This window comes from Anser anser, assembly GCF_964211835.1.
Source record: "Anser anser genome assembly, chromosome: 7".
Taxonomy (NCBI): Eukaryota; Metazoa; Chordata; class Aves; order Anseriformes; family Anatidae; genus Anser; species Anser anser.
The window spans coordinates 39,003,878-39,025,943 of NC_139727.1; the positions used below are offsets into that span (position 1 = coordinate 39,003,878).

At 39.3% G+C, this 22,066-nt stretch overlaps 1 protein-coding gene across 4 annotated transcripts in view; it reads left to right on the forward strand.

The window, feature by feature from the left end:
• Positions 1–22,066, forward strand: part of DOCK1 (dedicator of cytokinesis 1) — a 281,002-nt gene that overhangs the window by 219,362 nt on the left and 39,574 nt on the right. For all 4 annotated transcript variants that reach the window (XM_083844832.1, XM_083844833.1, XM_083844830.1 and 1 more), the window contains exons 34-40: positions 332–417; positions 604–760; positions 4,063–4,103; positions 5,341–5,431; positions 8,896–9,015; positions 17,490–17,579; positions 20,072–20,176. In XM_083844832.1, the coding sequence (XP_083700958.1) occupies positions 332–417; positions 604–760; positions 4,063–4,103; positions 5,341–5,431; positions 8,896–9,015; positions 17,490–17,579; positions 20,072–20,176 (690 nt within the window). The remainder of the gene's footprint in view (positions 1–331; positions 418–603; positions 761–4,062; positions 4,104–5,340; positions 5,432–8,895; positions 9,016–17,489; positions 17,580–20,071; positions 20,177–22,066) is intronic.

The window sequence follows — 22,066 nt, forward strand, 5'->3', positions numbered from 1 at the left end:
ATTGCAGGGGACATTCTGTGTCTGTCTTTTTATTTCCCTTGCCCTAATTCTCGTCATTAATCTCCTTATTTAGTCTTGCCTAATGCAAATATTTAAGCTTCATTTAACAACATGACCAATGATTTCTTCAACAAAAAACCCTTGTAGGGCAGCAGATCAGAGTGGATAGTCTAATACCAGAGATTGCAAACTCTTAAAAGTAAATCAAGCTTTAAAATAGTAGCTAAACATCTCACCAAGATACCCAACCAATCTGTGAACCATTGAGACTACAGTAATAAAGTGAAATATTTGCCGTCTGATTATTTACGCTTGCTTTGTTTAATTGTAGTTTGAAAATGAGATCATCACGAAACTGGATCATGAAGTGGAAGGAGGCAGAGGAGACGAACAGTACAAAGTGTTATTTGACAAAATGTAAGTGTTGATCAGTGGTGAGATTTATGTCACGGGGAAGTCAGGAGAGAGAGCAATTAGACTACAATGAACTTTGTAGCCCAGAAATAATTAAAATCTGTTAATGATGCACAATATTTAAAATTGCACCTGAGTCAAGGTTTTTTGTGTGTGTGATTAACAAAGCATATGTAATTGGCTTTTCAGTCTCTTAGAGCACTGCAGAAAACACAAATACCTTGCTAAAAGTGGAGAAACTTTTGTGAAACTTGTTGTCCGCTTAATGGAGAGGTTGTTGGACTACAGGACCATAATGCACGACGAGAACAAAGAGAACCGCATGAGCTGTACTGTCAACGTGCTGGTAAGTCATTGCAGCAGTCACCTGCCTGAACTGATCACTGCATTTTTAATTTTACACCTTTAACAAAATTTCATTTAAGTCAGAATACGTGTTAAGATTTTCACTCCATCTTAAAATATTTTTTTTCTCTTAATGAAAGTGAATTTATGGAAACATGGGTTATTATTTCCTTAATTGATTTTAAGAAAGAATTTAAGAAGGAATGTTTCAGGACCTGATCTGTGAGGGCTATTGGTTGACATTTACAATTTACATATGAACAACTTTATACAGAAAAACACTATACACACAGAATATTGGAGTAATATGCAATTTGCTACTGAATTTGCAAACCCCTTTGTATTCTACTTCTGTATTCAGAATTTTTCAACAAAGTTGTGAGTTACTGTTTCATTGAAAGCAGAAGAAACTTTTTTTTTCCCCTCACTGATATGAAATTTTCATTCTCTTTGTTCCAGAAATTCTAGAATATCTACTCTGTACTACAAACCTTTGTCCATTTAGGCTAGAGTTGGAAGCAGCAGACACATCCTGCTTTTTGCTGGAAGCATTAGAGTATGAGATTTTATTAGCACAAAATCAGTGCATATGGAAAAATGGTCTTAAAATAAAGTTTAGAGACCTCTGACAGTGCTAGTTAGATTTGTTGCTTTTTTTTTTTTCATTAGGACTCAGTATTAAACTGTTAGCAGTTAAGCATTCATAGCTTTCATCCCCATAACATTATCAAAAATTACTTCATTTCAGAGTGTGGGGTACAGACTGTGCTTATCGCCTGACGTGATATGGCTGATAGGTTTCATTCAGGCTGGTTTGGAAAGATCTGAGTAAATAGTTTGTAGCTTTAACACTTGCGAGAACTGCAAATGTCCTCAGCTTGCTCACTGCAGCCTTTATGCCTCGCTATCATGTAAGCTATAAATGAAATGATGCCCGTCAAAATGGGAGAGAATATAGAGACATCAAATCAGAAATTGGGTTTTTATTTTTAGTTTGTTTTTCCTCTCTGTGCACATCAAAAAGCATCAGAATGTTTAGCAAATGGGAGAAGAGGAGGAACGCAGAGAGTTGTCACCGGCTGTTGATCTAGCAGGTGCCCTTGGTTGCCTGCAGAAAAGTCACGGTGTCCTCCTGAGCAGAGCGGGAGTTAGAAAAACCTGCCAGTTCGCACCAGGCAAGATAGGAAATAAAAAAATCACATGCACCACACGCTCCAATACATGACAACAATGTATATGAACCCAGCCAAATTTTCTAAGGAAGGTGAATTTATTTCTCTTTCCATTCATTATAAAACTCTTGAGACCCTTCCCGGTAATTTTTGCCATGCCAGCCCCAGGGGAACAGGTAGCCCCTTTGGGGGGTTGTTTTCCCTGAGTGTCTCTAACAGCGTCTCCTGATGGTGATTTTGTCATCCGAATTTTTCAGGTATTTGTAGGTGATAAATTTTGCGGGTGATGTACTGTCGTCAAGTTAAATCACTGTGAGTTATCCACACACCACCCTGCCACTGGAGTCTGTGGGAAATGTATGAAAGCCTCAAAGGGCAGAACTTTGCTTCGCTTTCAGTAGCCGTGATTTAAAATCTCAGGTTGATTTTAAAGTCCCATTTGCCCTCCAGGGCCAATACAGTCTTTTCATCATTCTCCATGCACCTGAAGTGAAATTTATGCCTTCACAGAAGTCTGACCCAGAGCCAATACTCAGCATAATTCCCACTTGAGGGCTCAAAGAGTTCTTAATTGGGGCTTTAACAATGTACAGGCTTTCACAGGATTAAGTTTGCCTGTGTTGAATATAGTTTAAGTCAGAGGTTTTGATATACATTTAAGCCAGTGCTGATGATTAAAAAAATATTTTTTTAAAAAAAAAGCCCTACCTACTCCCTCAGCTGCTTGTTCCTACCTCTGACAATCCTGGCAAAACACGAGTGCAGCCAAGGTAGCAGAGGAGATCAGAGGAGGGATCCTGCCTAAAGCCCCCACCTTTCCCCTCTGGTTATTTTACCCCCCATCAGTTCCCCGCCTGCTCACCGCCTAGCCGCACGTGGGTGGGCCAGTGTGGGGCAAGGGGAGTGCACCCGAAGGTGGGGCCGGAGCAGGGACTGCTCTCCGGGGAGAGGGAGCCTTGGGAAATGTAGGGGGGTCAACGCCAGCCTCCTGGCGAGCCCCCTCCGCATTCTGTGGGCTTCGTGCCCCTTCTCAAGCTGCGCTGGAAGGGCAGAGCAGCCGGCAGCGGTGTCAGGATAACGGGACAAAATGGCTTTCCGTTATTGATCGCCCAAATCAGAAGTCTATTCTACGTAAAAAACAAACAAGCAAACAAAGGAGAAATAAGCACAAATAATAAAAACAGACTAGAATTTTCTGGGGAGCGTAGTTTCACTTGGTTCAGTTTGTCTTGTGGGTTAAACTCAGAACTAGTGAGCAGTTATGTCAACTGAAAGGATATGTCCCCTAAATAACTAGTCGTTTGCAGCTCAGTGATGTATATTCTATCACGGATGTATATTCTATCACGTATTTTAGGTTCTCTTTGAAGGGGAAGGTTTGGTATTGGCCTTATGCATCTATTGGTATTGGGCTTATGCATCTTTTCCTGGCTGCTCAGGTTTAATTCAGCACTGAAATACGTTGGAGTTCAATGAAGGATAAATTTGTATTTTGTTTCCTTATTTTTTTTTTAACTTTTGAAGGCAAACTTTAAATAAGATTCAGAAAAGCCTTTAATATCTTGCCCAATTTATCATAACCTGTATTTACAATATTTGCAGTGTTAACTAGTTTATCTCAAGACCGGGGGCATTCAGACATTTCTGAAGGGAGCGATGAGAATGCGTGGCATATGAAACCAGATAAATAACACTAATCTGCCTTTTTATTTCCAAGGAAACTATTAGAATTCAAGGGCAGGTGATGTATTGCTCAGCTAAGGTTTGGAATTTTAAATCCGTAGAACAACTGTTTCTTAAAAATTAGCTTTTTGTATATTACGAAATTTCAACTGAAAATGGTTAATGATGTGTGACGTGCAAATGCCAGAAGCCAGTTTCTACCGGTACTACTCTTGCAAATTCTTAACCTTTCCAATAAGACATAAGTCCTAATGTGCTACATCATGAAACATCGCAGCATTAGATTTCGTAAGTTAAATAACTTGTGTGCTATCACTAGAGGCAAATTTCATTTTGCGGTTTTGAGGTTGATGCTATCCGATTATGAATTTTTAATTCCTAACATGGTCTGTATGTGGTTCTGACTGTGAAATCAAAGACTTTGTAAGGACGTTATTTTGTTTTTCAGAATTTCTACAAGGAGATTGAGAGAGAAGAAATGTACATAAGGTTTGTAAACATGACCACTGATAAATTCTGCTTGATTGACTGTAGCATAATTGGAGAAAATTATTTAGCAGTCAGTTAGGGGCTGAAAGGGAAGAAGTAATGAAAAAGCACAGCTTTACTGAACTTTAAGCTCAAAAGCTCATCTTCACTGAGAACAGTGAGTATTAGAAATCGGCCTCCTGAGAATTTTTTGTATCCCTCCTCCAACCCCTTCAGTTTTATTACAGTGAACAGGGAAATACAAATGCATGTTGTCACACGAGGAAAATAAGTAAGTCAAAAGAAAACTGACCAAAGAAATAATTTTACTTCCTGGTGAGGTAGAAAATATGTGACTTGGGGTAAAATGGGCTATTAAATAATACGATGACTAGTACTTATTTTAAATTTGAAGCTTTTGGGAACCCTTCAAAATCCATTTTCACACAAAGTGAAAATGGTAATATGTTGTTGTGCTTTTTGTAAACCTCAGGGTTCCTAGACCTCTATTTCTGCTTTCGCTTAAAATTGGCTAGACCGTTGGGCTAAAATGATGAAGTTTCTCTTTCACTGTGATTTGAGCTATCTAAATGTTATTCGTGAATTTGTTCTCAGGAGTTTGTTATCTTTTTGGAACAATTTTCTCTAGTAAACTCACTTCCTGTTGTTTAAATGGTTTTAATTATCGCTTTAATGATTTGAAAAATAAATAAAATCTAGCAAAAAGGCAGGGTTAGTAACTGTGGACATGCACATAAAGTTGCGAGTCGTGGGTCTGCCCTGTTCAGTGTCTGTACAAAGACAAGCTGTCTCTCACTGGCTATCTCCCTCCCAAGTTCTCTCCTATTTCTGTTAATAAACTCTTGTAAGAGATTTATTTAATTATTTTTAAATTGCCATGAAAAGCAAGCCAGCAAACAGATGAAGATAATCCCCTTTCAGGGGTGTGCTGATATTTAAGGCAAGGAAGAAGACCCGTCTCTGTAGCTGAACACTTAGAGCAAGACCTCATGCACAGAATCTGTATTGGATTCATTGCTCTTCTCAGGCCATTGGGAGAAAAACACAGTGGAAATGCAAGTGATCATGAACGTTTCCTGACCACAGACATACGAACTTTAAGAAGTAACCCCAGAGATATTTAGCTGTTTGAAGATAGAGTTGAACTGTTGTAGTCTCCAAAGCCAATTATTTTACGTTAGTTTGTAACATTTAATAACCACCCTGTTTTAAGAACCAATGCTTTTCTTACTTGCAGGTATCTGTACAAGCTGTGTGACCTGCACAAAGAATGTGATAACTATACAGAAGCTGCCTACACATTGCTTCTTCATGCAAAGCTTCTTAAGGTAAACACCAAAATACATTGCAAGTTGTGAAGATGACGTTAGCAGTACCAGTAGTAGTCTTGTTTTTGCCAGTCTTGGAACCCGTACTTAAAACTGGTGAATGTCTGTGCACTGCTTCTTATTTCAGTTTCATCTTTTGCGCGTGTAATTAATGCATTACCATGCAGGAAACCAACCTGCTGCCATTGGTGCATATCAGAGCGTGGTTTACTGACCTTGATCTGAAATGCGTGGAAGTACAATCAAGTAAAGACCACAAGTCATAAACTGCAAAGCTGAAATATAAATTTATTTTAAATATCCAAATTATGTAGCGTGTGGAGGCATCTATTTCATATGCCAGTGGTGAGTGTTTCGTAAGCCTTAGGTATTATTACTGAAGCCATGCTAATGGGAACCCTTTTGTAAAGGAAATGTATCTCATTTTATGCAGTGAGTTGCTCTTAGCAATCTTTGATTTAATCTGAGCGATCCCAAGAGAATCTGTAGTGTAAAATGTATATTTTGAAAAGTTGAAAAGTGGAGGGTGCTAAGTGAAGTACTTCTAAATGATGTGCAGACGATTATTTCTACATCAAAACTAAGAAAACTGCATCCAAACTGTATTAAGACTAAGTATGGTGCAGAGCATACTTTTACAAGTTAAATGAAGACACTGAAATATGTTTACTGCATTTTAAAACAAATATAGGGTTATTACTCAAAGAAAACAACGGTAAAATTCATCTGGAGTGTAAAACCACTGTAGCAATAGCTTTATGCATTATTCAAAGCGAGGGCAATTGTTGGACACGGCCTGCTGGATGCAGTTACTTCTTTGGTAATGAAATTTTCTGTGCTGAGACACGTCTCAGAGAGCTTAAGATCTGAGGAGAAGACTTTGACGCCTTCAGTCACGCAGACTGGTGCAGTCGCTTGCCTGTGGGTAGAAGCTGGAGCGAGTAACTGGCTGAGTCTGTGGCTATAAAGATCTCTCTTGTTCCTGCTAGGGACATAAAACATGACTGCCAAATTGTGTAATACTTGCTTATCAGGCATTACATGAATGAGCCATTTAGACAAGATAAAGCATTGCCTTCCCCAGGTGCTGCACTTTCCAGAAAAATGATGGAATGAACTTTATGTCTTGAAATCGTTAGTCAATATGCTTCGTATGACCTTAAGTTAGAGATTAGCCAATTTCATTTTTTTCTTACAGAGGGTCTTCAGAGACTGGATGAGTATCTTAATATACTCCTTTAATTTACTGGAAATAAATATCCAGTTTTCTTTTATTATACTACAAATCAATAGAAGATGGCGAATGTAAGGGTAATATTTATTGTAGGTTTTTATCACTAAGCAGATGTTTGTTTATAAATAGACTTACATTATGGTTTGGAAATTCTTTATTGTAGAAGTGTATTGATATATCTAATGTAATATCCTGTTCCTTCCAGGAGTTAGCAGTGGATGGAGGAGTTCAGTGTTGCTTAAAAAGCAGCAGTATTGCGGTGTGTGTGATTTTAAGCAATTGAGGTTTTATTTCAAGCCTTGAGGACAGGATTTTCAATGACACTCACCATTGGCAAACGTTGCATCACACTGATTTTAATGGGATCACATTTAGGTCAAGACTGAGAGCTTTCTAGAACTTCACCTTTAAATTTGCAAGAACGCTGTCTCTGGAGAGAGAGCCACCATAATTTTCTCCAGATTACTGCGAGCTGGTGAAACAAACTTTGGAAAAAAGAGGTTTTATGAAATAAAATAAAATAGTTTTATTTTTTAATCAAAATTAAGATATTCAAAGCTAACAGAAGGATACTGACAAAAATGCCATTGCATTGGAGACTCCATGAAATTTGTCTCCTTCACTGACATGGCTTTGCAGTACAAAGCTGTACTGTCAATGCAGTGAAGAGTTGCGTGGTTTTAGGAAGGATTAAAAAAAAGGAAAGGCTTTAAGAGAGCCATAATAAGAGAAATGAAGAAAGGTTCTGTCAATGAGAAATGTGAAGTGCTCTCTGGCTGGCCTGTCAAAAAGAGCTCAGCTTGATTTGCATCAAATGACTGTCTTAAGGGGAAGAAAATGATATTAAAGAGCCTCCTGTGGCCGTTTAAGGAAAAGATTATGGGAACTAAGAGTTCGAAGCTGCAGTCAGACGTATCTACATCAGGTAGTCTGTACCCACTGAAACACATTACCAGGGATTGGGGTGTAATCCTCAGTTCCTCTCATCTCCAGACAATGACATAATGTGTTTTTGTAAGATATCCTGTAAAAAAACATGAACTGTGCTTAAGTTAAACATTTTGGCCAAATCTGAAGTAATTAGATTAAATTTAATAAAATATAGGAGGTAAAACTAGATGATGTAACAGCAATTCTATGAATAAACCTAAGAGTTGATGATCTTTGTACAGATCTCTTCTTTTCTGAAAGTTATACCATTTTATTTTTGTAGGCAGTCCTCTTACTATAGTAACTTTGATTTTCAGAGATGAAAGCGAACAGTTCTGTATTTATTTTAAACTTGGTTTCTTAAGGCAAAAGCTATATTGAAGCACCTGTCCCTGTCTCTTTTTCAATCTATGAGACGTTTTATTTGATTTAATGGAGGTTTTTGATTTGGTTTGATAGAGTTTTGCGAGTCTCTAAGGCATTAATTTCCTGCTAGCCTCATGAAAATAGATAGCTGTGGAAAGGTAGGATATAGTATTAGTTTCCTGTCGAGGGAAAAGGCTCCAGTATTGTCTCATCCACAGATAGGTCCTAGGGAATATTAGTGGGAGGAGGGAAGGGAGAGGAAGAAGATCTGATGTGAATAGTGGAGTCCAGAGGTTTCAGTTGCATCTGTCCCTTACTGGGCACCAGAATATGCAGGTGTAAGAGAGAGAAAGCTGTCGGGAATCATGTGGTCCTCTCAGGTCTAGGGAGAAATCTGTGTGATGTCTTTGCCTTGCTCCTCGTCTGTTGGGCGTTTGCTGGAAGTGCAGGAGCAACTGTTTGCAAACAGGCTGTATAAAGTTAGTTGTGCTTCTGCATGCCTCTAAACATTTTCAGTGAATTTTAGTTCATTAATATCTGTCTATGCCTCTAGTCCCTTCCATTTGTGCTGATGTATCTTGGCTTCAGGGCTTCTCTCAACATAAACCTGCCAGTGTTCATCATGCATCCAGCAGGTTGTACCCGTCAGCAGGCCAAAGTCAGCCTCATCAAACTCACTGAGGAGAGGAAGCCACCTCAAGAAGCTTCCTTCTATCTGATATCTGTAATTAGCTTCCCCTTATAGCATTCTAATAAATGGTCCGTATGCCGGAGGAATCGTTACACAGCTGCAGTGAAATCTTTGTTAGTGCCTTAGCTGTGAACCATTTCTTTAAATCAAAAGTTTCTATCTTATACAGCCTAATTTTACTGACACCTTTCATAACTTTTGACTTGTTTTCACTTGTTCCGTCTTTCTTTCTCTATGATGTAGTGGTCAGAAGAAGCATGTGCAGCACATCTTACCCAGCGGGATGGATACCAGGCTGCTACTCAAGGACAGCTGAAAGATCAGCTCTATCAAGAAATTATCCATTACTTTGACAAGGGCAAGGTAAATAGGGAAGAAAAAAGTCCTCCAAAGATGTTTCATTGCTTTTCTGTCTTATTTATAAGTTGACTAATAAACATTGTTTGCATCAAGTGACCTTCAGGGAGCTTTAAACTTGTTGTAAGTTTTATTATTTGGAGTGTTGTATGTAAACACGCTGCCAGTATTTGAAGATAATAATACTAAAAAAAATGTAGTAAAAAAAAAAAATCAATGGTACATTTATAACTGCTGTGTTAAGGGTAAATGTATGTGCATATGGTGCCACAGAGAAGATAAAAAAGAAGTGATGCATGTAATTTGCAGGACTTAAATTTTCTGGCAATTGCAGTAGCTAATGCAGTCCTTCAGCTCCCCTTGGTTTTTCTTGTGTACACAAAAAAAAATCTGTCAGAGGATGGATGTCTGTGTGGTTCGTGCCATAGGAGGGTAGTGGAGGGAATGAGAATACTTCCCTGTCATTGCTCCTGGTTTTCTGAGATGGATTTGCATCGGACATTGCGTGGTGGGTGCAGGTATTACCTGTACGGAGCTGATGATTTTCAGCTCAATAGACAGATATAGGGACATATCAGAGCTGGGAAAGTGCATGCCTAAAATGTGTAAATACAGAGGTGAAAATCTCTTCATTGGGATATTTGGGATACATAATCTTGTTTGGTTTTTTTGTTTGTTTTGTTTTTTTTTTTTGTTTTTTGTTTTTTTTTTGGAGTAGTTTGACACCAGTAGGGGTTTACTTATTTAAAAGCAATTTTTGTTGCATAAATGTAGCGCAGACGGGAATGTTATTTTCGGGGAAAGTTAGAGAATTATCCAACATGTTATGCAAGTAGGCTTTTAGCAGTCAGATCAGTGTTTCGATGGAAACTGCTTAAAAGCTCAAATTTTCCACCTTATCTTAGTGCGATATTTAGAAGTTGTTAATAAGTGATGCTAAAAAATTGTAATTCTAGATTGTGATAGAGGCAGGCTCCGCGTGCGGCTGGGCCTTGTGAGTGGCTGGGCCTTTGTGCTTATGCAGTGAGTAGCATCCATTCCCACAGCGTGCTCCTGCTTCCCAGGAATTTCTACCAACCCTTTAGCAGCTGCTAAGGAGAACCTAGTTAGAATTAGGGTTGGATTTGATTTAAAACTCTATTTTAATATTACATTCCCCTCTGGAAAGGAAAAGGCAGAAGTCGCCTGTTTTTATTTTGTTATTTTACGTGTTTATGGGCTCGCAGTTTCTTTTTTATGGTGCTAGTATACAGTCCGTGGGAATTGTTCTTCCCAACACCAGGCCAATGCATTTCAGCTGCAAATTAAAAGCTGCAGCATCCTTTACATCTACGTTGAAAACAGCCTGCCTTAAAGTTGTAGCCACCCAGTTCTGCCGACGGCTCTAATGAGCTGTTTATATAAACAGCAGGCAAAATACCTGCTGCTTGCTTTTCAGCCTGTTCCACGCTACACAGCACGGCATCCACGCTTGAGAGACCTTTGTCAGACTGAATAACCATACTTAATTTTTTCAGACTTTACAACCAGAAGTGAAAGAAATAGCAGTGAAAATTCTCTGTCTACTCCTTTTCCTCACAGTTAAACAACTGAATCTTCATTATTTAAAATTTATCGGTGGAGTGTGATACTGAAGGGACCACTGTGATCACTTATTTCTTTGCATAGCTCAGGTCATAGGATTCCTGCTTAATTTACTTTTGTGAGCAGAGGATTCATTTTCACAGCACTCTCCTCATTTACAGACATTTCGTCTCTCATTTTCTGGTCACCCAAGTTGGGGATAAATTTTTTGTATCATTCAACAAAAAGGAAAAAAAAAAAAAACAATATACGAGTATATGCTGAGAATATGAAAATCTTAAATAAATTTTCAAATGGAAGGTTGCCATGGTAGAATTAAGGTAATCCTCTCAATTGTGGTGTTACAACATTAGGTTAAATGAAGTTCTTACTTTTACCTATGCAGTTCACAAGTTTAGTCCAGGCTACTTTAATGGCCTAACTCCATGATCAGTAACACCTCTGAAACAGTATTTATGTAAACTAACCAATTTTTTTATTTTTTATTTTTTTAACCATAATTGTAAGCTGTGCTTCTGCCTGGCAGTTCCCTCTGTGTTGATCCTACTACTTTGCTTTCTCTTCCCATGAAGTTCAGAAGAGATGCCCGCAGAAGGTCCTTTTACCCCGGACAGCTTAGAACTACTTCCAGGCTTTTACAGAAGCTCAGTATTTTGGTTTTAAAGTTGTGAGAACAGGCCTCTTTCACTCCAGCCTGCCAGGCTGACTTAAGAAGTAGCTGTGGTTAGAAGCACATAGTCTAGAGGAGATGGGGGAAAGGGATTTCTCAAAAGGCAATGCTTGGTTTTAAAAATTCGGCATTAGTTTGGAAAGGCTGATGTGTAGTTCAGCCTCTCAACAATCAAGATCCCATTCTCTTACCAGGGTAATTTCCCAAGGGGAAAGCACAAGGCACTTCTCAAGTGCAGAACACCCATGAAACTTGCTCCTTAAGTATTAACACTCAGGGTGAGGTGAATTCAGAGGAAGGCTTAATCTTCTGTATTCACCAGGCACAGAAACATACCACTTCTAGACCAGAAGTGCCTGAGAAATTTGTAATTTAATAGGACTGAATTGGGGCTTGCACTGAATGTCATTTGTCTGAGAACAAAATACTAGCCTTCGCCACAAGTATCCCTGTTATTTGTGGTTTGAGACCCTTGTCATAGCACTCATTTTGATTTCTGTTTTTTAATAGATTAGCGTGCTTGCTTTCGTATTTTTCTTTGACTTTTGGTCTTGAACACAGTCTTCTATAAAAATTCAGTATACCCTTAACTTTCAGTGATTAACGCTGTCAGGTACAGTTTCTGTTCTTCAACATCTTGGATTTCATTCCTTATCAGTAATACTTGTCATTACCAAGCCCCTTCTTTCCAAAAGGAAAAGTTGCTACCTTTAAGTTTTCCTAGGACATATGTATATTTTTTCCTCTCTGCTGGTTTATTCTCCTTTACTGTTTTGCTCTTTCCAGTCTCATTTTCATCTCTCTTGGCTTTTGCCCTTAAAAGCTTTATCTTCACTCTTATCACGGCGGTCTAACCTATCCTTTGAACTGCTCTGAAGTGTTTGCTCTTTCTGTGTTTTCCTGAAGTCATGTAATTTTCAATAAAGCCCTTAATCCAGGGACTTTACTGAAAATTGCTAGGCTAGAGTATATCACAGTGAGAAGGAGAAGTAGAGGCAGTAATAAAGGGAAGAGGGAAAAGGGTGAATTTTTTTCTGTGTGGAGTGGTTGATGTTAGTCAATGCTAATGTACTTCTAATGCCAAGAAATACTCCATTGTCGTTGACAAAGATAAGATTTCATTTTTAAACAGGCTTATATGGTCTCTGTAGCCATAAAGGAAGCAGCAGCTTTCTTATCCCTGCACGGCAAAATGTACAAACTGCAACATGTTTCAGGTTTGCCAGTGGATGCCGCAGTCTATAAATCAGTAAATGTTTTCTGCTGCTCCTTCATAAATTGAAAGTGTTGGTCCTGTAGAGAAAAAAAATAAATAAATGCACGCTGCTCACACTCATTTCCACTCCTCCACCCCTCCTGCCCCCTTACCACCTCAAAAAAAAAAAAAAAAAAAAGCTTTTGCTGTCTTACTGGAGCCAGAAAACACAAAGTATTTGAAACGTCCCAGTAAGTGCAATGCTTTGCCTTTAAATGTCTTTTTTCCAGTTCGTAGGATGGCAATGAATGCCTTTTTCCATCTAACTAGATAGCGGTGAAATTCACCTCTTTGCAAAAAGTCAGTGCAAGGCTTGTGTCCAGCTTGTACCCACTTCAGATCGATCATAAACCCTTACATAAAACTGTGAAGGAAAGGGCAGGCTTCAGAGCAAAGACACATTGCAACCACGTTCCAAAGGAATACAGCAAGTTGTTCAAAAGAGTTACCAAAATGGGTATATCTTAGACCTGTTGAATGCTACGCTAGCAATGGAGAAATGCTGTTTTAATACCGTATTTAAAATGTTAAGCCTTCGTGGTGGTTACTTCATGCCATCTAAAATGTAAACAGTGTTGGGAATGTCCCTCATACTTGAGAATATTGCATGATAGCGTACTACATTATTTCATTTTTACTGACGGTTAGCTTAGCAGGAGCTAAGAAGTATATTAAGATCCTCCTTTGCTGCTGTTACAGAACCTCAAAAACTAAATTGGATGCTGGACAACAAACAATCTGGACTTCAAAAATAAATTAAATTGCTACTTCTCCCATAAAAAGATCTCCTCTTGAATCCTCAAAGTCTTTCCCGTAAAAATTTGCTGCATGTGTCTGCGCAACTTAATTTAGGCTATACACATTTTTCGTACACCTTTAGTATAAAAGAAGTATTTTCCTTCCACTATCGTAAACCTCTCTCTCTGGTGCACTATCCAGATAAATTGTTTCTTGCGTTAATGAGTTGCACATGATACAAATCCTATGTAGTAGCTCCCTGTACAGCTCATTCCTCCAGAAGACCTGCCATGTCCTGGGCAAAGCTGGGAAAACTTCCAATGCAGGAAATCTGTGAGGCAGCAGATGGGGAGTTATTGACCTTCAGGAGTGTAGATTTCATTTATCAGAATCCTTTGCCACAGCCATGCTGCCCTCACCTGAATAAATTTGCTCTGTACAAAACAGAGACTTTTTTCAGAGGGTGTTTTAAATGCACAGTTCCTGCTGCTGCTGTGACGTTGAGAAAAATACTGGATTTAGTTTTATTTTCAGCAACATTGCAGGTATTGTAGTCCAGCTGCAGAAACAATGGGGAGAAAAGCCAGTGGTTAATTGACTCATGGACCTCGGGAGTTCAGGGCACTTGACATTTTACAAATTGAGTCTTATAATACAACTCCTTGCCATTCCTTCGGAGGGTTGAGCTGGACAATTGGATTTCAGAATAGAGATGCTGGAGCAGAGTGGGGTTTTTAAGAGGCAGGAGCAACAAAAAGTAAGTCCTGTTCACTAAGACAAATTCCTTGGCTGGAGAGGTGCCAGTTCAGACACTGGCAAAAACTGAAAGAATCTTTTCCCACAGCTGGGCAGTTTTAGCATGCATCTGCCGTGGAATAGAAAGAGTGGGTTTACCTCTTAGCTATACCGGAAAGCATTCCATTAAAATAATGTGACAAAAGAGGTGTCGTGTAACTAGTAAACTAACTTTTAAAGATTTTTTAGAGTAATTCCGGTAGTTTAAGTCAGAAACAAATGTTGTTCATAATGCCCATTTTGTTTCCTATTCATCTCTGCTTACACATAAGGAAATGGTTATTAAAATGGAAGAACACGAGGATTGTGAGACTGCTGCACATATGCTGGAGATAAACTATATCGTAATTAATTTGAGGATTCATTTTTTAGGCTCTCTGGTCTGTACCATTTATGAAACTCATTTCTCATGTTTGTGTTCAGTAATACAGACTCAGAGGGGTGTGATGGGGCTGGGGAGGTGCTTCCTGCTGAGTGCCATAGAAACACAGCCCCTGCTCTGGAGTGCTTGCAGTCTTGTCTGACAAGGATGGGGGGGAAAAAAAAAAAAGACAAAAATAAGATAGGTGCAATTAGTTTTGCATGCAGCATTAGGACCAAACCAGGGCTTTCAGTTGCCAAATGTGCTTTGGAAATGCGTTGCAAGGTCTGTGCTTATTCAGGATTCATTAAAAGAACTGAATGAGGTTGTTTACAATGTTCATGTAAATCTAAAATTATTTAGACTTCCATTTATTTCAAATCTCATTCAGCTACGAAGCTGTTTGCCTGAGATGATCTATAAATATTTTCACAATAGGAAATAGAGTAGAAGTGCTTCAGTTTTGGAGAGTGACTGGTTGAATCTGGAGCAAGCAGAACCAAGGCAAGGACAATGATGGTAACACTTTTCTTTGAAGTGAAAACGTGCAGAAGTAGTTATGGATGACTGAAGTTAAGAAGACAGCATTCAGAATGAAGAAAGGTTAAGTGGTTTTGAAAGGTTTCACTTGCTGACTTACCTACCAACCAAATATTAGTTTAGTTTCTATAAATTGGTAGTGTGTTGCTCCTCTGAGTCAAAATTAGCCCAGTCTAGCATGTGAGATCGTACTCACTCCATTGTCTGTAAATATGCCTGTACTATTTAGCTCATGGTAATTTTTGTTTAGGGATAAAAATAAGCTCCGTATCATCATTCTGCATTAGATATAAAGCAGGGATAAAAACATTGTGAGCTTGCCATTTGTAAAACTTGTGTTGCAGAGTGTAGGAACTGCCTCGTGATTTCCTGCAGATGTGGGTCCCTCATTATGGTGATTGTAATCAGTCATTCCAATGTGGCTTTCGTCTTCAAGGCACTTTACAAACATTAGGTAACTTGTGCTTATTCCAGTCCTCTTCCTTAGATAAACAATACTATGAAAGTTGTTGTAGAAATGACAAAAATCAGAGAAGGGGTTAAATATTGTGTGAATCACAAGACCGAGTTTATCACTGCTCAGTCCCTGCTTGCCCAGGCATCCCGTCTGAGGGAAGATGTCTGTTTTTTTTCTTTAGGATTCAAAAACTTCTTTCCAGACAACTTCTTGTGAGGATTCTGGCTCGTATTTCTCCTGTACTTTGAGCGCCTGCCATGTCCCATACCTGTTGTTCCTGTTACTACCTACAGCTTCCTTTCGAAGCTCCTTATCTCTGCTCTTCGGGCTGCTTCTTTCCATCCCTTCCCTCTCTTACCCTGCTGGGGCAGGTTTTCAGTCCAGCCTCTGGTTTGCAGGACACGTGCCTCCCTTTGAGAGTTGGCTCCTTCTTTTCCAGCGAGGGGCAGGGAGGAAGAGCAAACGTTGGGGCCTACTCCACGTCTCGCTTTTGCGGCAGCGGCCTGTTACTCCTGGTGGAAGACTTAGCTGAGCGTTCAGCCTGCCTGGTCTCCAAATTGCCACTTCCTAGGGGAAAAATAAATAAATAAATAAATAAATACACACACTGTATCTCCCAGTCTGGGGTTTGTGCCACAAGATCAGGAGGAGCTGCGGACACCTGAGCCAGCACGCAGCAGGCAGTGCTGGCAGTGCGCAGCAGCTCCGTGCATCTTGTCCGTTTGCAGGGGTTTGCTCTTAGTTTTAAAGTCTCAGCATCTATAGAACTAAGGCACTTTCAGGAAAAAGTTTTATATTTTTTTCTGAGTCTTCCTGAAATACTAATAAATGCAATTTCAACTTGCAGATCAGAAGGCAAATAAAATTCACCAGTGTTTGTTTGGGGCTTTGAGCGATGGGAGGATTCCTTTCGTCGGTGTGTTTTGGGGTGGTTTTGGTTAACAGTGGTTTTGTGGGGGTAAGCCGTTTCTCCTTGGTGCGGTGAGTTAAAGCAGACAGGACAGATGCAGGAGTGTGTCCCGTGTGAAGGTTTCCCCAGCAGTGCCATGTCCCTCCTCTGTCCCCAGCACCCGGCTCCCGTCATCGCCGGGAGGTTGTGGGGCTCCCTCCGAAACTCTTCCTCCGGTGCGGCAGACGTCCTTGGGAGCAGTGGGAAGGAAACATTTCGGCCCTTTGGCTCAATCCTCTTTCATCCCACTGCACTGCGGAGCTGTGGCTGTCTCCATGTTTCAGCAGGGCAAGGAACATGTGGCCTGGTGCTGAGAGGAGCATAGGTGATGTGGACAGGGATGTAAATTAAGACAAAGGGTAATATGGGGCAGATTGATTTATGACTCGTTCCAATTCTCTTTTTTTTTTTTTATAAAGTGAGGTCAGCAGTGCCAGCCAAATTTCAACAGCAAGGCAGATTATCAGGTTTGATCTCAGGTATCCTGGTGTGCTAATTTAAGCATTTTGGGGGGGTTGAATTGTTCTTTACATTTACAGTAGAAAAAATTAAAAATACACATTTAAAAGCATTCTTGCTACTGCTCATTAAGATTGTTGGCTTCTGAAGAGCTGAAGGATATTGTTAAATTAGTTTGGGTCAGTTGAGGCGGTTGCTGAATTTCATGGTTGAAGAATAAGGGAGGGAAAAGAACCAATGGAAATATGATGAATAATTGTTCAAAGCAATATCTGCAAATTGCCTCTCCTGTCTAATATAGATTATAGATATTAGAGGGAGAGAGAGGTGATTATGAACTATAATCAGCCAACAACATTTCTCAGAAGCCCGAGGTTCTGGGTGGCTTTGTGGGCAGGCCATGTTTACTCATTACTGGGTATCTAGTTGGGCTAGCAGGAATCATTTTATTTCTGAAGTAATAGGAACATTTTACTTGATTTGCATTAAAGAGAGACATATGGGTAATGTTGTCACAGCTATTTGGTACGTCTGATGCACAGTGTTTTCGAGCATGTGACACAACGCATTGTGTTGTGTTTTATTAAGATTTATTTTATTCCAATTTCCTTGCTTAACCAAGGTATGTAATTCAGGTTTTTTGTTGTTTTGTGATTTATTTTTTTCCGACAGATGTGGGAAGAGGCCATTGCCTTGGGTAAAGAACTTGCAGAACAGTATGAAAATGAAATGTTTGATTATGAACAACTCAGTGAACTGCTGGTAGGTTTTTTAAATAACATAGACATATTTTCCAGAAGGTAATTTCCAAGTATTTAAAATAATATTGAAAATCTTTCTTGTCAAATGCCAAGATGGATGCCTGCTCTGGCTTTTTTAGACAAATGTTGATTATCTGGCTACTACTGGCCTGAAAAAGACTTTTATTATTATTTTTTATCTGAAAGAGAAATGTTGCGGTCATGTTAAGCTGATTTATCTGTAGTATAAAAGGAAATTTGGAGTTTAAATATAAATAGGAACATGAAAAAATCTCCTTTCTAGTTCAAGTGTCTTTCCACATTAACGTTCCTTTTTTTAGGTATGAATAATCCACAAGCATTCATGTCTACAGTCAGTTATTTTTGCCCTGACACTACCCATTCATTATGCCTGCACCATTTTTCTCATGCTCTTCTCCAACAAGATAAATGGCAGCTGTCACTTTCCCTCCTAACTTCCCAGCCATTTTCACAGGAGTTGGTAGACGTTTCCAGTTAGGTTCAGAAAATTCTTGATTTTCAGATTTTTGATACATTTTTCCTTTGCACTCAGCAGAGTACATTGTCCTTAATTTCTTTTAATTGTGTTTTGGTTTTATCCCAGTCTGCCTAAGGTGCCGTTGCACCCTCTCTCTCTGCTGACACCAGCCCTCAGTTTGAGACTGGCTAGGAGCCATCTCCCCAGGAGCATCTCCTGAGGACAAAAGAGTGAAGCCAAATACCACTCTTCTTAATTTTATGGTTGCTTCAGTCCTTTACGTGTTTTTCACTTTCGAGCAGTCCATCATTCTGTCCTCCAGCTCTCCAGAGATGAATTTGTTTCCATTTTTTCTGTGTTTCTGTGTCTTTTTAACTATTTTTAGTGCCAAGCTGATTGTAGTTGTCTGTCTAGTAGATCTGGAGCCTGTTTCTGCATGCTTTTTACTCCAGGGGCTAAAGGCTATAAGTAGAGAGCATTTCTTAGGCAGCGTCGTAGGCAAGACGTATCCTCCTCAGCCTGCTGCCTGCGCTGCTGTCCATGGGGCTGTATTCAACAGAAAATATTCTGCATAATATCAAAGGTAGAGATTGCTCCTGAGCTAGAAATGATTCTCTTGCATCAGGTACAATCATTCACCAGTAGATAACTACTCTGAGACCCTCGTTTTTAATTCTCTGTTTCCTTCCTTTATGCTTGCGCACAGGAACATGAACAGCTTTTGTCACGAAGGTGCCCACACTTTACTTTATCATGCTTCATCTGTTTTTTGCAGCAGAAGTTTGAATTTGCACTTTGTACCTTGTAGCTGATGGTCAAAAACACTGAGTTACATGTCTTTTGCCGTTTCTCTCCCAGAGCAACCATGTCGTAGCTTACATTAAGGGACATAATTCCTTGAGAAGCAGTGATATAAACTGGGTATGGTTCTGTCTGCATAACGAAATGAAGTTTCCCTCCTCCTGTATTAGGGGAAATCCAGAACTGCCCACTTCTCAGGTCAAACAACTGAATTTATCGGCTATTTTTTTAATAATTTTATCTGTTAGGAATTCATCCCTGATAAGGGAAAGATGAAAATTCAAGCTGCGATATGAGTCACGTCTTGCATACCTGATAGGCATTTCTTATTGGTGCTGCTGAATAACCTTTGCAAGCAAGTTTTGTAGTTTTGAGGTTTTTTTCCACAATAAAAATTAAAAGGGATTTTTTGTTTCCTTCTGTTATCCCTATTGTCTCTTTTGTTCAAGCAATATTAAATATTAGATTCTAAGACAATTCACAAATGACAAAATAGTTTTGCTACAGCTGAACTGAGAAGTATATGGCAGATCTGGGTCTTTGTAGTCTTCTTGCCATTTACTGTTATCTGTCATATGGGAGCAGTAAAAAACCTCTCTGAAAATCCAAATTCATTCTCTTATCAAAAGTAATAGACTAAAAATAAGCTAATGAACAGATCGTCTAATGCTGCACATTTGTTATTATTTCATCATTTGAGATAAAGAAGGATTCCACTTGGAAAGCAGATGGTGTCTGACATGCATGTGTTTATTCCGAAAGTTATATTTTTCTTCAATTCTCAACCGTGTGCTTTCCATATGCAAATAAATAGTTGTAAATATGGAAAAGAAATAGAAAAACGTAATGATATGTAACATCTGAAAACTGAGAAGTCAGCACCATCACGAACTAGCTTTAGCAGTGTGCACGTCACTATTTCGGTGTTTCAGCATCAGCAGTGTTGCAACCACAAATTCAGGTTGCCTTGATGACCTTCATCCAAATTCCATTATTAGTTGTGGAATAGGGAGATACAGCAAGATAAGCTTAAAAGCACTGGGTATGGGATCCTGTATCTCAAAATATTAAGCTGTATCTGATTTAAAAAAAAAAAATGAAGAAAAAGGGGCAAGTGAGACTTTTATGTGGTTAAGTTAGAGCTATATATAAAAGATTTATAGACAGTTTGCTTAAAGTTTAGTTCATTAACATTCCTCCTGTTTATTTTGCAGAGGAAGCAAGCCCAGTTCTATGAAAACATTGTGAAAGTGATAAGACCAAAACCAGATTATTTTGCTGTTGGATACTACGGCCAGGGATTTCCGACATTCATAAGAGTAAGTGTCCACCTTTTTCCACAGGCTGTAGCCTGGTTTCTTGATTCGGAAATTTCACTCTCTTGTGGTGACAGTACATTAGTCTATGTCAGCGTGTTATTTGCTGTCTACCTAATGTTGGCAGTTGTTTTTTAGCTCTATAAAACAATCATCAGTTCTTCATTCTCAATTTCCAATAGGGAATTGTAGAATTTTAGTAGAGAAGCTTTTTCTTCCAAAATACCCAGTAGGTCTTAAGGGTTTGTATCACTGGTAATGAAGATTTATTACCCACTCCATAAATCGGGGTAAAAATCAGCACCACCAGAAACAGTGACATTTTTGCCTGACAGGTATTTGTACACAGCAGAGAAGCCAAACAGATGTGATTGTGTTTTCATGGGAGTGCATTTTCCAGCATAGTCAAGAAAATGAATTTGATATCAAAAGTGTGTGTGTGTGATACCTTTAAATGCAGTCTTTTATCATTAATTTTCATTAGCATAGTCAATTTACAACATACGTCACTTAGTTGGTGCTGGTGGCGCAAGTCTAATAACATTTTAAGTTTTTTTCCACCGATACCAGGATTGTTATGGAGTTGAACTAGCGTTTAAATAAGGATGGGGAGTTAACACATCTGGATTGCAACTCTGTCATGAGTATCTGGGCGCTGGCATTTGCCAGTCCGTGACATGGAAATAACACATTAGCTATTTAGCCGCTCTGCTGCTCATATCTATCTAAAGAGCTCAGGATTTTCAGTTCGGAGAGAGTCTGTCTCCAAACCCCTGCGGAATGCTTCCAGTAGATTTAAGGCGGTTCAAGAAACAGAAGAAAAAGATTACTTATGCTCCAGGGTAGACAGAGAGATGCAGTCGCAGGCCAGGGGCTGGTGGTAGGTTTCCTCCTGAAAGTGCACGTTGAAGAGATGAGTTCCTAATTATAACTGCATGGTTCTATGTCAACTCACTCCAAAGATGCCATAGTAAATACCGGAAGCAAACCCAAGCCCATGCTGAAGCCTGGCTTACTAGGTAAATCCAATGAATGGTGATTAAGCTGGTTTTGTCAGCATTTGTGTGGTCAGCATTGTGTATTAAAGGTGCATGTAAAATACACATGTATGGTGCATTAAAGGTAAAGTAGTACAGGCTGATTTCATTAAAAGGTTGTCTTAGAGTGGTTCTCCCTCACAGAAATCTTAAGATTGGGTACCCAGACCAAAGCGGCAGTGGGGTGGTTAGTGTCAGCCCCTAGCTCCATAATGCGTGTACATGTGCAGCGAGCAGAGCGTGATTTTCCAGTCGAAGCACCACATTAAACTCCGCAGTCACAGGGATGCGATGCGGAGTTGTGTTACGCTGCTGTATGAATATTGGGCTGCTTTTTCTCTTCACAACTGAGTGATTGGTTTGTAAGCGCAAGAAAACACTTAGCATGCCTCACAAAAGGCATGCGAATTGGTCAGTGTGATAAACGAGCAATAAAATGCCGAAAATTTGCATATTAAGAGCCTTGCTGACTGAGACAATTCAAAATACAAGCTTGTTCTTCTATTGTGATTTTCCCTGTGAATTACAGGTATATATACACTTCTCTAGACATAGAGAGTATGCTTTGATCTACTCTGAGTGTCAAAAGGCAGCAGTGCAGAACTAAGCCCTGTTGGACAATTGTAAATTATTCTGGTTCTCTCCCCCTAGTTGTAACACCCTTCTCCTAGTCAGTGCTGAATAATTCTTTCACCAAGCGTTCATTCCGAAATGAGTAATGAGGTTAAGCACATTCAGATGTGTTATGCTCATACCAAAAATTCCTTCAGTGTGTTTGATCAGTTAACAATATGCAAGCTGCCTTTTTACATCCTCCTTTAGAATTTAATGCGTAGGTTCAGTACATAAATGGAAT